The 13,625-nt window shown below is 32.9% G+C and overlaps 1 protein-coding gene across 6 annotated transcripts in view; it reads left to right on the top strand.

The window, feature by feature from the left end:
• LOC134715447 (uncharacterized) overlaps nt 1–3,552 on the top strand; it is a 161,625-nt gene extending 158,073 nt beyond the window's left edge. For all 6 annotated transcript variants that reach the window (XR_010106715.1, XR_010106712.1, XR_010106713.1 and 3 more), the window contains one exon: nt 3,318–3,552. Coding sequence is in view for 2 of the 6 variants with exons in the window: in XM_063577624.1 (XP_063433694.1) it covers nt 3,318–3,548 (231 nt within the window). In the remaining 4 variants the exon portion in view is untranslated. The remainder of the gene's footprint in view (nt 1–3,317) is intronic.
• The last annotated feature ends 10,073 nt before the right edge of the window (nt 3,553–13,625 follow it).

Below are 13,625 nucleotides of genomic sequence, written 5' to 3'. Positions count from 1 at the left end.
ACTGGCTATCGTTTCTCAAAGAATTGTACGACTTACCTTTATGATTAAACTTACGTTAAGCGTAAAATTTTACCAATGAGTGTTTCACAAAGGTGATCGCAAACGTAACGTAAACGTAAACTTACGATTATAATGAAAAAGGGGTGCTCTCTTTGACAGCCACGTTCATGTCTATAAAAAGAATCGTTCTTTCAGAACCAGGAAGAAAACTAATACATAGTATTTTGAAATAGTTATCATTTTTTTTTGTTAGTATAGTAATGAGGTTTAGTGAGGTAGGCAACCATGGTAAGTTCCAATCTAGTTTTAAGAATTTTTTGGTCTTTGATTTTATCATGATTATATTAAAATTATTTTATTATAATTGGAGTTTATTATGAACTTGTCATCTCACTCTATTGGGTAGTTAATTATCTTTGCACACGGTCTATGAGGTCACAGTGCACATTCCATTCTAATCTATATTGCTACGTCATTACTTCTCACGATGTTGGTGTATGATATCTGATGCAAGGAATACATGAACTTCTATTGTTTTGGTCAGCTTTTTGCCACCACCTCCCCACCACTCTCCTTGATGATTATGTTATATACTTTTTGTTTATTATTAGAATTTTACAATTGCTTGTCATTATTTTATTTGATTAAGAATTTTTTATTTTCTTTGTATTGTAATAACAAATAATATTAACAATTGAATCAATTTTTGATACCATACTGATGTATGGTCTAAATACCTTGTTTTTAACACCATACTGACTTGGTCTTTGTACCTCATTTTGACACCATACTGACGTATGGTTTAATTTACATTGTACCTTGATACTTATTACATATTCCTGATACCATACTGACATATGGCCTGGTTACCTTTCTATGGCACCATACTGACGTATGGTTTAAACGCATCATTTGACACCATACTAACATATGGTTTTAATTTCTTTTTTTGACACCATAATAACTTATGGTTTAAATTACCTTTTGACACCATACCGACGTATGGTTTAAGCACCTCTTTTTGACCCCATACTGACGTATGGTCTAAACATCCTATTTTTGATACCATACTGACGTATTGTTTAAGCACCTCTTTTTGACACCATACTGACGTATGGTAACCATGGCTCACACTACTTCAGAATTATAGGGAGAAGTGACTTCTCTTTTTGAAACTGATAGGGAGAAATTTACAAAAATAAACGATGTTTGACAAGTTATTTGGAAAGGAACATGACGTTTTTAATGCAATAAATGGATTAAACACTTACTGGAGGCAACTCGTATCACGTTTAAATGAAGTAACAAACTTATTTTACCGCCGAAATTTAGGTTAATGTACGTTTTCAAGGAACAAGCACCGGAACTAGCGGAAATGTACGAAGTGATAACAAGTTGTATTTTTATCAAATAACCTGCTACACACTTCAAAGACAATGCTTCAACCTTTTTTCTTAAGATAATGAATCGTTTTTGTCTTAATTTCTTTAATTATCGATAAAAAATTGATGTTTCATCAACTTGGTAAAAATGGAAAAATGTCCAATGACGTAAGCGACTGAAAGCGAGTATCGTCAAGAACAGGGCAACTTCTTTTCGCTTTTGGGGGTCGGGGAAAGCGAAGTGACGGTCGGGAAAGCGACTTCTTCGCCCACTTCGCCTGGTAGCGTGAGCCCATTGGTTTAAGCACCTCTTTTTGACACCATACTGACGTATGGTCTAAACATCCTATTTTTGATACCATACTGGGGTATGGTTTAAACATCTTGTTATTTTATACCATTTTGTTTAATTATACTTCTATACAATGTATTGTTGGAACAATATACTTATGAACCTTTTATATTTGTTGCTAAAATCTTAATTTTTCATCTATTTTATGAATGGCTATTTCGATACATAATTTTTAGTCAATCTACGAAAAATTGTCTCAATTACAAGTTTCAAGATTTAGTTAGAGTTATCTCCCTTTGCATATGAAGATGGAACATTTTACATTATTGGTTTTTAATTGCAGTTGTATAAGTCCCCAGTTGCCATATTGTAAATAAATGCATATACTTTTAGATTCTTGAATAAATAATAGTTTAGTACTTAGTCTTTATATATATTAATATACTTTTGATCACACTTACAGTTTGTTACAAACTTCAGACATTTGTCCTTTAGAAATTGAGATTTGGGTTTATGCTTATGAGACAGCATTTCAAGGCATTATTATAATTTCTGTGTTAAAGAGTGCATGGGTGAACAAAAGAGACATTAATTTGAATTAGATTTAACCACTTATAAAAAATCAAGAACAAGTGAAGTCATAAATACAAAATTGACGGGTGGAGTTCTTTTTTTATGCACGGTTTGTTTTTGCTATTGTTGAAGAATGAAGAAGTCATACAAAAAAAACCCAGTTAAATTTATTGGGACTTCTTTTACTAGAAATTATAAGTACAAATGTATCTTTGAATGTTATTTATGAACAGGTTTAAAATGTATTAAACATTGTGATAGTTTCTAATGTGTGTCTAGACTTTTTTGTCAAGAAGGAACCCACTGGCAAGACTGACAACAATCAATTATGGAAATGTCAAAAGAATATGCTTATTTTTTTTCTTCATATTTTATAACGCTATGCGGTGTATTTATTACTGTATCATCCAACAAATAATATAATACTCATCAGGAGATTAAAAAGCATATGATATAAAAAAAAAAAAAAAGAGGTGGTATGATTGCCAATGAGACAACTCTCATAAAGAGACCAAAATAACACAGAAATTAACAAAAATGCACCTTGGCATGCACAACGTACAGACCCCCTCGCTATATAAACAGATACAGTACTGTGCCAGTCAATCACTTGTTTTATAGTCAAATATTTGGACTTTAATAGGAAGTGTGATGCTGCTTTTAGTTAAAGGAAAATAAATGAAATGTACTTAGAAATACGATTTTGTCAGGAATTTAAAGTTTCAGTTGCTTATGATTGGAACAAAATAACATTTATACAGTATTCTAACCATCAAATGTGACTTTTTTTTCTTTAATATAATGTAATGTTGTTGATTTTAACAAATTGTCAACAGGTTTAATCACTACAATTTGACTTACGACTGCCTGGTAACATTCGTAAGTTTACGATCAAACTTGCGATAAAATTCGACTAACGATTGTTTATGAAACGGTCAAAAACTTACGATTTGACGAAAGACCAACGTATGATCTAAGATTGTCGTACGATTCTTTGTGAAACGATGGCCTGGAATATGTTTTAGTTCTACTATATATATAAATATATGTTTTTTGTTTTCTTATTTCAGCTAAATGCATTGAATGATATGGTGAAAAGAAATAGTGATCCAGAAATTCTAGAGAAATTTACAGAAATGAAACATAATTTACGACAAGCTGGACTAATAAATTGTGTGACATTATTTCAAAAACTTTCACATACTTTATATAGTAATCCTCCTAATAAATGCAAATGTGTATTAAATGAATATTTGACATCTGATAGATGTATCCCGGTGCATAAAATAAAAGTGCTATAAATCATCATGATTTTGATTTTTCTCGAGCTTGCTACTTTTGTTGCAGACAGCTCGACATAGGGATAGTGATCCGGTGGCCGTAACACCACCGTTAGCTTACTTCTTAAAGCTTTATATTTTAGAGGGTGGAAGACCTGGATGCTTCATATTTTGTATATAGATGCCTCATGTTACAACGTTTCTGTCAGTCACATGTCCAATGTCCTTGACCTCATTTACATGGTTCAGTGACTACTTGAAAAAAAAGTTGAAGATTTTTTGTAATGTCAAATTATATCTTATTATAAGAAATAGGATAACTATAATTGGTATGTATGTACCTTGTAAGGTCCTGATGCCCGTCATACAGTTTTCACTTGACCTCGACCTCATTTAATGGTTCAGTGACTACTTTAAAAAAAAAAGTAAACTTTTTTTGTAATGTTAAATTCTCTCTTATTATAAGTAATAGGATAACTATATTTGGTATGTGCATACCTGCAAGGTTCTCATGTCTGTCAGACAGTTTCACTTAACCTCGACCTCATTTCATGGATCAGTGAACAAGGTTAAGTTTTGGTGGTCAAGTCCATATCTCAGATACTATAAGCAATAGGTTTATTATATTCAGTGTTTGGAAGGTCTGTATGGTGTTCATGTCCAACCGTCAGGTGTCATCTGGCCATGACCTCATTTTCATGGTTCAGTGGTTATGCTTGAGTTTTTGTCGAGCCTGCAACTTTTGTTGCAGAAAGCTCGACATAGGGATAGTGATCCGGCGGCGGCTACGGCGGCAGCGTTAGCTCACTTCTTAAAAGCTTTATATTTTAGAAGGTAGAAGACCTGGATGCTTCATACTTTGTATATAGATGCCTCATGTTACGAACTTTCCGTCAGTCACATGTCCAATGTCCTTGACCTCATTTTTATGGTTCAGTGACAACTTGAAAAAAAAGTAATTTTTTTGTGTAATGTTAAATTCTCTCTTATTATAAGTAATTGGATAACTATATTTGGTATGTGCGTACCTTGCAAGGTCCTCATGCCTGTCAGACAGTTTTCACTTGACCTTGATCTCATTTCATGGATCAGTGAACAAGGTTAAGTTTTGGTGGTCAAGTCCATATCTCAGATACTATAAGCAACAGGGCTAGTATATTCAGTGTATGGACGGACTGTAAGGTGTACATGTCCAACTGGCAGATGTCATCTGACCTTGACCTCATTTTCATGGTTCAGTGGTTAAAGTTAGATTTTTGTGTTTTGGCCTGTTTTTCTAATACTTTGTGCAATAGATCTTCTATATTTGTTGTATGGAATGATTGTAAGGTGTACATGTCTAGCGGCAGATGTCATCTGACCTTGACCTCATTTTCATGGTTCAGTGGTCAAAGTTAATTTTTTCAGTTTTGGTCTTTTTATCTAATACTATATGCCATAGGTCAACTATATTTGGTGTATGGAAATATTTTATGATCTATATGTGAGTCACACAGGTGTTATTTGACCTCGACCTCATTTTCATGGTTCATTGCTCAGTGTTAAGTTTTTGTGTTTTGGTCTTTTTTTCTTAAACTATAAGTAATAGGTCAACAATATTTGTTGTATGGAAGCATTGTTAGCTGTAAGTGTCTGCCTGGCATGGTTCATCTGACCTTGACCTCATTTTCATGGTTCATTGGTCTTTGTTTAGTTATCTTGGTTAATGTTAAGTTTATGTGACAGTTTTTAATAAAGCTTCTTACTTAGGACTATCAACATAATATCAATGATTTATAAAGAAGGCGAGACATTTCAGTGTGTGCACACTTGTTTGTGTTTTGGTTTATTTTTCTTCTACTGTATGCAATAGGTCTTCTATATTTGGTGTATGGAATGATTGTAAGGTGTACATGTCTAGCTGGCAGGTGTCATCTGACCTTGACCTCATTTTCATGGTTCAGTGGTCAAAGTTAGGTTTTTGAGATTTGGTCTATTTTTTTACAAGCCTGCAACTTTAATTACAGAAAGCTCGACATAGGAATAGTGATCCGGCGGTGGCGTTAGCTAACTTCTTAAAAGCTTTATATTTTAGAGGGTGGAAGACCTGGAAGCTTCATACTTTGTATATGGATGCTTCATGTTACGAATTTTCCATCAGTCACATGTCCAATGTCCTTGACCTCATTTACATGGTTCAGTGACTACTTGAAAAAAAAGTTGAAAATTTTTTGTAATGTTAAATTATATCTTATTATAAGTAATAGGATAACTATATTTGGTATGTGCATACCTGCAAGGTCCTCATGTCTGTCAGACAGTTTTCACTTAACCTCAACCTCATTTCATGGATCAGTGAACAAGGTTAAGTTTTGGTGGTCAAGTCCATATCTCAGATACTATAAGCAATAGTTCTATCATATTCAGAAGTGTTTGGAAGGTCTGTATGGTGTTCATGTCCAACCGTCAGGTGTCATCTGACCATGACCTCATTTTCATGGTTCAGTGGTTATGGTTGAGTTTTTTGTGTTTTGGTTTATTTTTCTTATACTGTATGCAATAGGTCTTCTATATTTGGTGTATGGAATGATTGTAAGGTGTACATGCATATATGTCTAGCTGGCAGGTGTCATTTGACATTGGCCTTATTTTCATGGTTCTTTGGTTATGGTTAAGTTTTGAGTTTTGGTCTTTTTTAATAATACTATATGCAATAGGTCAACTATATTTAGTGCATGGAAATATTTAATGATCTATGTCAGTCGCACCGGTTTTATTTAACCGTGACCTCATTTTCATGGTTCATTGCTCAGTCTTTATGGTTAAGATTTTGTGTTTTGGTCTGTTTTTCTTAAACTAAAAGCAATAGGTCAACTATATTTGTTGTATGGAAGAATTGTTAGCTGTACATACCTGCCTGGCATGGTTCATCTGACCTTGACCTCATTTTCATGGTTCATTGGTCAATTTTTAGTTTTCTTGGTAAATGTTAAGTTTATTTGACCGTTGTTATAATGCTTTGTATTTAGGACTATCAACATAATATTTTAGTCTGTTTTTCATCAACTAAAAGCAATAGGTCAACTTTGTTTGTTGTATGGAAATAAACTCATCATAGATACGAAGAATTAGTAGCTGCACATGTGTGCCTGGCATGGTTTATCTGACTACAACCTCATTTTCATGGTTCATTGGTCAATGTTTACTTTTCCTAATTAATGTTAAGTTTATGTGACAGTTGTAATAAAGCTTTATATTTAGGACTATCAACATAACATTAATGATTAGTAAAGTAGATGAGACATTTCAGTGTGTGCACTCTTGTTCTAAAAAAGGTAAGAAATATACGAAATTTGGTATTCATTAATTGGACAGCAAACCATCATCACTATAACTTGCAAAAGGAGTGATTTTTTAGCCATTGGTGTTGCCTTGAGTGTTGATTAAGACTCTAAGCAAAAACTAGTCACTCTTCTGGAATTAGGATAAATTCAGTACTTGCATCATTTAACAAGCAACATTAATGAAGATATGTATCAAGAAATGGAAAAAGTTATTCCATTAAAGTGCTGAACCCCAATTTTTACCAATTATGTTTGTTTGTTTTTCTCACACATTGTCCTCATATTGGAATTCTATGTGACTGTCATACAAGTGAGAGGTTTATCTAGCTATAAAACCATGTTAAATCCACCATTTTCTATATAAGCAAATGTCTGTTACCAGTCAGGAACATGACAGGTGTTTGTTTCATTTGTTTGATGTGTTTTAGATTTTGATATTGACATATGACTGTTTCTTGGAGCTTAGGATATTTTGTTATTTTTACTTTTTAGGTATTAGTGGTCTGCATGGTTTTTGGAAAGTTTGCTATAGCTTGCTATTGCTACTTTCCATAGCCATCGGCCTCAAACTTATGGTGACAGATCCTTTTATATGTTTTTCATGTGTATGGTTTTTTTTTTTTCTTTCTATTCTATAGGTTACTTAAAATAATTGATATGGAGGTTGGTTCATCTATTTCGTTTTATATATTTTCATGTGTAGGCATAATCCTACTTTAGTCCCACGTGGGATCGAACATTTTTAATTGCCTGGAATCTAATCGATTTTGTGTTTTTAATAAAAATAATAATATAATTTGATAATTGAAATAAAGACGACCAGAATGTTTATTTTTTATTATTATAAGTACACAAATAAAAGAAAAAAAAGTAAAAATATATTTATTATTATGAGAAAACAGTGTTATATATTAATCCTGTTTTAGTCCCACCCTATATGTTAAAACACTAAATTTCCCATAGGGGTGGGACTAAAGCAGGATTAATATATATGTGTCTTAAATATTAAACTGGAGTAATATAAAGTTGTTTATATATATTAATCCTGTTTTAGTCCCACCTTATATGTTAAAACGCTAAATTTTCCATAGGGGTGGGACTAAAACAGGATTAATATATATGTGTGTCTTATATAAAAAAACCATTTTTAAACCAGAATAATAAATACTGTATATGTTTAATTATTGATTTCTAAACAAACTTGTATGATATCATATACTTATATACAAAACACAGTAAAATTGCATTCTAAAAGGGTTTTTCTTTTGGGGTGTTATAAAAAAAAAGGGGCTAGGAATTTTTTGGGGGAAGAAATAGAAGAATTACCTTGAAAATACTTGAAGGAGGGACACATACACAATTAAAAAAAAGAATGACCTTGAACTTTGACTTTTAAGGACAGATAGATGTATGATATTTAAAAAAAAAGAAATATCACCTCGAACTTTGACCTTGAAGGACAAACACATTCACAATTAAAAAAATGACCTTGAACTTTGACTTTGAAGGACAGATAGACGTATGACATTTAAAAAAAAAAGTACTATGACCTTGAACTGACCTTGTAGGACAGACAAATATAAGTAATCTAAGATTAAACATGATAAAAACGACCTTGAACTTTGACCTTGAAGGAAAAACACATTCACAATTAACAAAATGACCTTGAACTTCGACTTGAAGGACAGATAGACGTATGACATTTAAAAAAAGAAGAATATGACCTTGAACTTTGACCTTGAAGGACAGACGCATACATTTTAAAAAGAATGACCTGGAACTTCGACTTTAAAGGATAAACGTATGACGTTTTAAAAAAAGCAAATATGGCCTTGAAATATGACCTTGAAGGAAAGACGTATATATTATCTAAAATTAAACATGCAAAACATGACCTTGAACCTTCACAAGGAGAGATGTAAACAAAGCTTTATAAAAGGCAAACAGCGACCTTTGACCTTGCAAGATAGACGTAGATACAATAAAATCAAGACCTATCGTATCCTTCTACCGTCACATATTTTAAACATAAGGAGGGATCGAATCCGGACCAATGGTATCCTCTTACAGTCACACTTTATCACTTATTAAACATTAGTAGGGATGGAATCAGGACCTTTGATGTCATTCTACACTCCCACCTATTTAACATATGCAGGAATCAAATCATGACCTATAGTATTCTCCTATAGTCCCACCAATTAAACATCAGGAGGGGTCGTATCAGGGACTTTAGTATTCTCCTACGTACAGTTCTGCCTATTTAACATCAGCAGGGATCGAATCAGGACCTATGTTATCCTACAACAGTTCAAACTATTTAACATAAGTAGGGATCAAATCATGAACTATGATATACTCCTACACAACAAGACCTTTAGTATCATTTTAATTAAGTTCCTTTCATTCAAGGTATATATAGTATCTGATCGAAAGTTGACTAATTTTCAATTATACCTACACTTACTTTTTTTTTTAAACCTATTAATAGTATGGCATAAAAAATACGTAGGAATTAAATAGGTCCTACATTTAAGTATTTCTTATTATTCGAGAAGAACAGGGTATAACCATTTGCTTTATTCCGTAAATGAAATTGACAAAGAAGAAAATTCAAATCTCTATGACTATTTAATAGATATACATTATGTAAAGTCACTCTCTATTTTAGGAGGATATCATAGCTTCTGATTCGATACCTACAGATGATTAATAGGTAGGACTGTAGGAGGATACTATAGGTCCTGATTCAATCCTTTTTTTTTATTTAATAGGTGGGACTGTAGACAAGGATAACACAGGTCCTGATTTGATTCCTACTTATGTCAAATAGGTGGAATTGCAGGAGTATACCATAGGTCTGATTCAATCACTAATCTTGTTTTACAGGTGGGACTTTAGTATCCTTTTACAACGATACAGTCCCAGCTATTAAATATAAGTAGGGATTGTTGAACCTTAAGTATCCTTGATAGATTGTTGACTCATTTTCAATTATACCAACACTTGCTTATTTTACGCCTATTTAGAGTAACAGTATTGTATAACCAACACACCTAGGAATTAACTGTGTCCTACATTTTGTTATTTCTAGTTATTAGAAAAACAGGGTAAAACCATTTCTTTTATTCCGTAAATGAAATTAATAAAGAAAAAAAGTTCAAATCACGGTCATTTATTAGATTTACGTATGTTAGTCTCTTATTTATTTTAGGATGATACCATAGCTTCTGATTCGATACCTACGGATATTTAATAGGTGGAACGGTAGGAGGATACTATAGGTCCTGACTCAATCCCTACTTATGTTTGATATGTGGAGCTGTATTTTGATCCTAAAGGTCCTGATTCGATCCCTACTTATGTTTAATAGGTGGCACTATATGAGGATACTAAAGTTCCTAATTCGATCCAATCTTATGTCAAATTGGTGAAACTGTAGGAAGATACCATAGGTCTAATGCAATCGCTGATCTTGTTTGATAGGTAAAACTTAAGTATCCTTATACAGTCCCACATATTTAACATTAAAAAGTAGTGATGAAATCTAAACACTCAGTATCCTTGATCGATTGTTGACTTATTTTCAATTATACATGTACCAAGGCTATCTTATTTTACACTTATTTCGAGTAACCGTAAAGTATAAAAAAAATATCTAGAAATTAACAACTAGTATGTCCTTTATTTTGTTGTTTTTTATTATTCAAGAAGAACAGGAAATAATAAATTGCTTTATTCCGTAAATGAAATTGATAAAGAAAAAGAAACAAATCACGTTCATTTATTAGATATACTTTATGCAAATCTCTGCTCCATTTTAGGAGGATACCACAGGTCCTGATTCAATACCTACGGATGATTAATAGGTGGGACTGTAGTAGGGTACTATAGGTCCTGATCCAATACCTACGGATTTGTAATCACATAAGCAACACGACGGGTGCCGCATATGGATCAGGATCTGCTTACCCTTCCGGAGCACCTGATATCACCCCTAGTTTTTGGTGGGGTTCGAGTTGTTTGTTCTATATGTTTTTATGTTGTGTCATGTGTACTATTGTTTTTATGTTTGTCTTTTTCATTTTTAGCCATGGCGTTGTCAGTTTGTTTTAGATTTATGAGTTTGACTGTCCCTCTGGTATCTTTCGTCCCTCTTTTAATATCCTTATACAGTCCCACCTTTTAAATATAAGTAGGATCTAATCAGGACATTTAGTATCCTTATACAGTCCCACTATTTAAATATAAATAGGATCTATTCAGGAACTCCAGTACTCTTATACTGTCCCACCTATTGATAACTTGTATGAAAGTAATCGGGACCTTTAGTATCCTGATACAGCTCCACCTATTAAACATAAGTCGGGATCTAATCAGGAACTTTAGTATCCTTATACAGTCCAACCTTTTAAATATAAGTAGGATCTAATCAGGACCTTTAGTACCCTAATACAGTCCCACCTTTTAAATATAAGTAGGATCTGATCAGGACCTTATTACCCTAAAACAGTCCTATACCTATTAAATGTTAGTTGGATCTACTTAGGACCTTTAATATCATTATACAGTCCCTGCTTTTAAATGTAAGTTGGATCTACTCAGGACCTTTAGTATCCTTATACAGTCCCACCTTTTAAATATAAGTAGGATCTAATCAGGACCTTTAGTACCCTAATACAGTCCCACCTTTTAAATATAAGTAGGATCTAATCAGGACCTTTAGTACCCTAATACAATCCCACCTTTTAAATATAAGTTGGATCTAATCAGGACCTTCAGTATCCTTATACAGTCCCACCTTTTAAATATAAGTAGGATCTAATCAGGACCTTTAGTACCCTAATACAGTCCCACCTTTTAAATATAAGTAGGATCTAATCAGGACCTTTAGTACCCTAATACAGTCCAACTTATTAAATGTTAGTTGGATCTACTCAGGACCTTTAATATCCTTATACAGTCCCACCTTTTAAATATAAGTAGGATCTATTCCGAACCTTTAGTACCCTAATACAGCTCCACATATTAAACACCAGTAGGGATTGAATCAAAACTATATATACGGAATAAAGCAAATTAGTATGCCCTTTTCTTCCATCATAATTAAAAATAACAAAATCTACTTAATTCCTAGTTATTTTTTTGTAGGACTGATAAGGATACTAAAGGTCCTGATTCGATCCCTATTTATGTTTAATAGGTGGAGCTGTATTAGGATACTAAAGGTCTTGATTATCCCTACTTGTACTGAATAGATAGGACTGTATAAGGATACTAAAGGTCTTGATTTCATCCCTACTTGTGTTTAAAAGGTGGGACTGTATAAGTCCCACCTTTTAAATATAAGTAGGATCTATTCCGAACCTTTAGTACCCTAATACAGCTCCACATATTAAACACCAGTAGGGATTGAATCAAAACTATATATACGGAATAAAGCAAATTAGTATGCCCTTTTCTTCCATCATAATTAAAAATAACAAAATCTACTTAATTCCTAGTTATTTTTTTGTAGGACTGATAAGGATACTAAAGGTCCTGATTCGATCCCTATTTATGTTTAATAGGTGGAGCTGTATTAGGATACTAAAGGTCTTGATTATCCCTACTTGTACTGAATAGATAGGACTGTATAAGGATACTAAAGGTCTTGATTTCATCCCTACTTGTGTTTAAAAGGTGGGACTGTATAAGTCCCACCTTTTAAATATAAGTAGGATCTATTCCGAACCTTTAGTACCCTAATACAGCTCCACATATTAAACACCAGTAGGGATTGAATCAAAACTATATATACGGAATAAAGCAAATTAGTATGCCCTTTTCTTCCATCATAATTAAAGACTATTGTAATATATTGCTAATCTACATAGGTATAGAATAAGAACGTATTGCTATCGTTGAATATGAGACAACTATCAAGCAGAGACTTAACGTTCTTAAATGTACGGAACTTTTCATAAAATTTCATGAGGCAGAAGGATACTATTTATGACAGGATTTAAATCAAAATTGTGTTTAATAGGAAGGACTGTGGGAAGATACCATAGGTCTGATTCAATCACTTACCTTGTTAGTTAGGTGGGATTTAAGTATCCGTATACAGTCCAACGTATTTTAAAACATGTATCACTAGGGATCAAATCTGAACCTTAAGTATCCTTGATAGATTGTTGACTCATTTTCAATTATAACAACACTTACTGATTTTATGCATTTTCCGAGTAGCAGTATGGTAAAACAAAATTATCTATGAATTAACTTTGTCCTAAATTTTGTTATTTTTGTTATTAGAAGAACAAGGTATGATCATTTGCTTTATTCCGTAAATGAAACTGACAAAGAAACAAAAACAATCAAATCACGTTCATTTATTAGATATACTTTATGTAATGTCTCTTCTCGATTTTAGGACGAGATCATACTATGACCTTCAGTATCCCTATAAAGCCACCCCTATTGACAATACATAGGGATCGAATCTGGACCTGTCGTATCCTAATACAGCCACCCCTATTAACAACAAATAGGAATCGAATCTGGAACTTGAGCATCCTATTACAGCTCCACCTATTAAACATAAGTACGATCTAATTAGAACAGTTAGTATACTTATACAGTCCCACCTTTTAAACACAAGAAGGGATGAAATCAAGACCTTTAGTATCCTTATACAGTCCTATCTATTCAGTACAAGTAGGGATAATCAAGACCTTTAGTATCCTAATACAGCTCCACCTATTAAACATAAATAGGGATCGAATCAGGACCT

This window comes from Mytilus trossulus, chromosome 4 (assembly GCF_036588685.1).
Source record: "Mytilus trossulus isolate FHL-02 chromosome 4, PNRI_Mtr1.1.1.hap1, whole genome shotgun sequence".
Taxonomy (NCBI): domain Eukaryota; kingdom Metazoa; phylum Mollusca; class Bivalvia; order Mytilida; family Mytilidae; genus Mytilus; species Mytilus trossulus.
The sequence above is the reverse complement of the archived record's forward strand: the minus strand, read 5'-3'. Positions and strand labels throughout refer to the sequence as shown.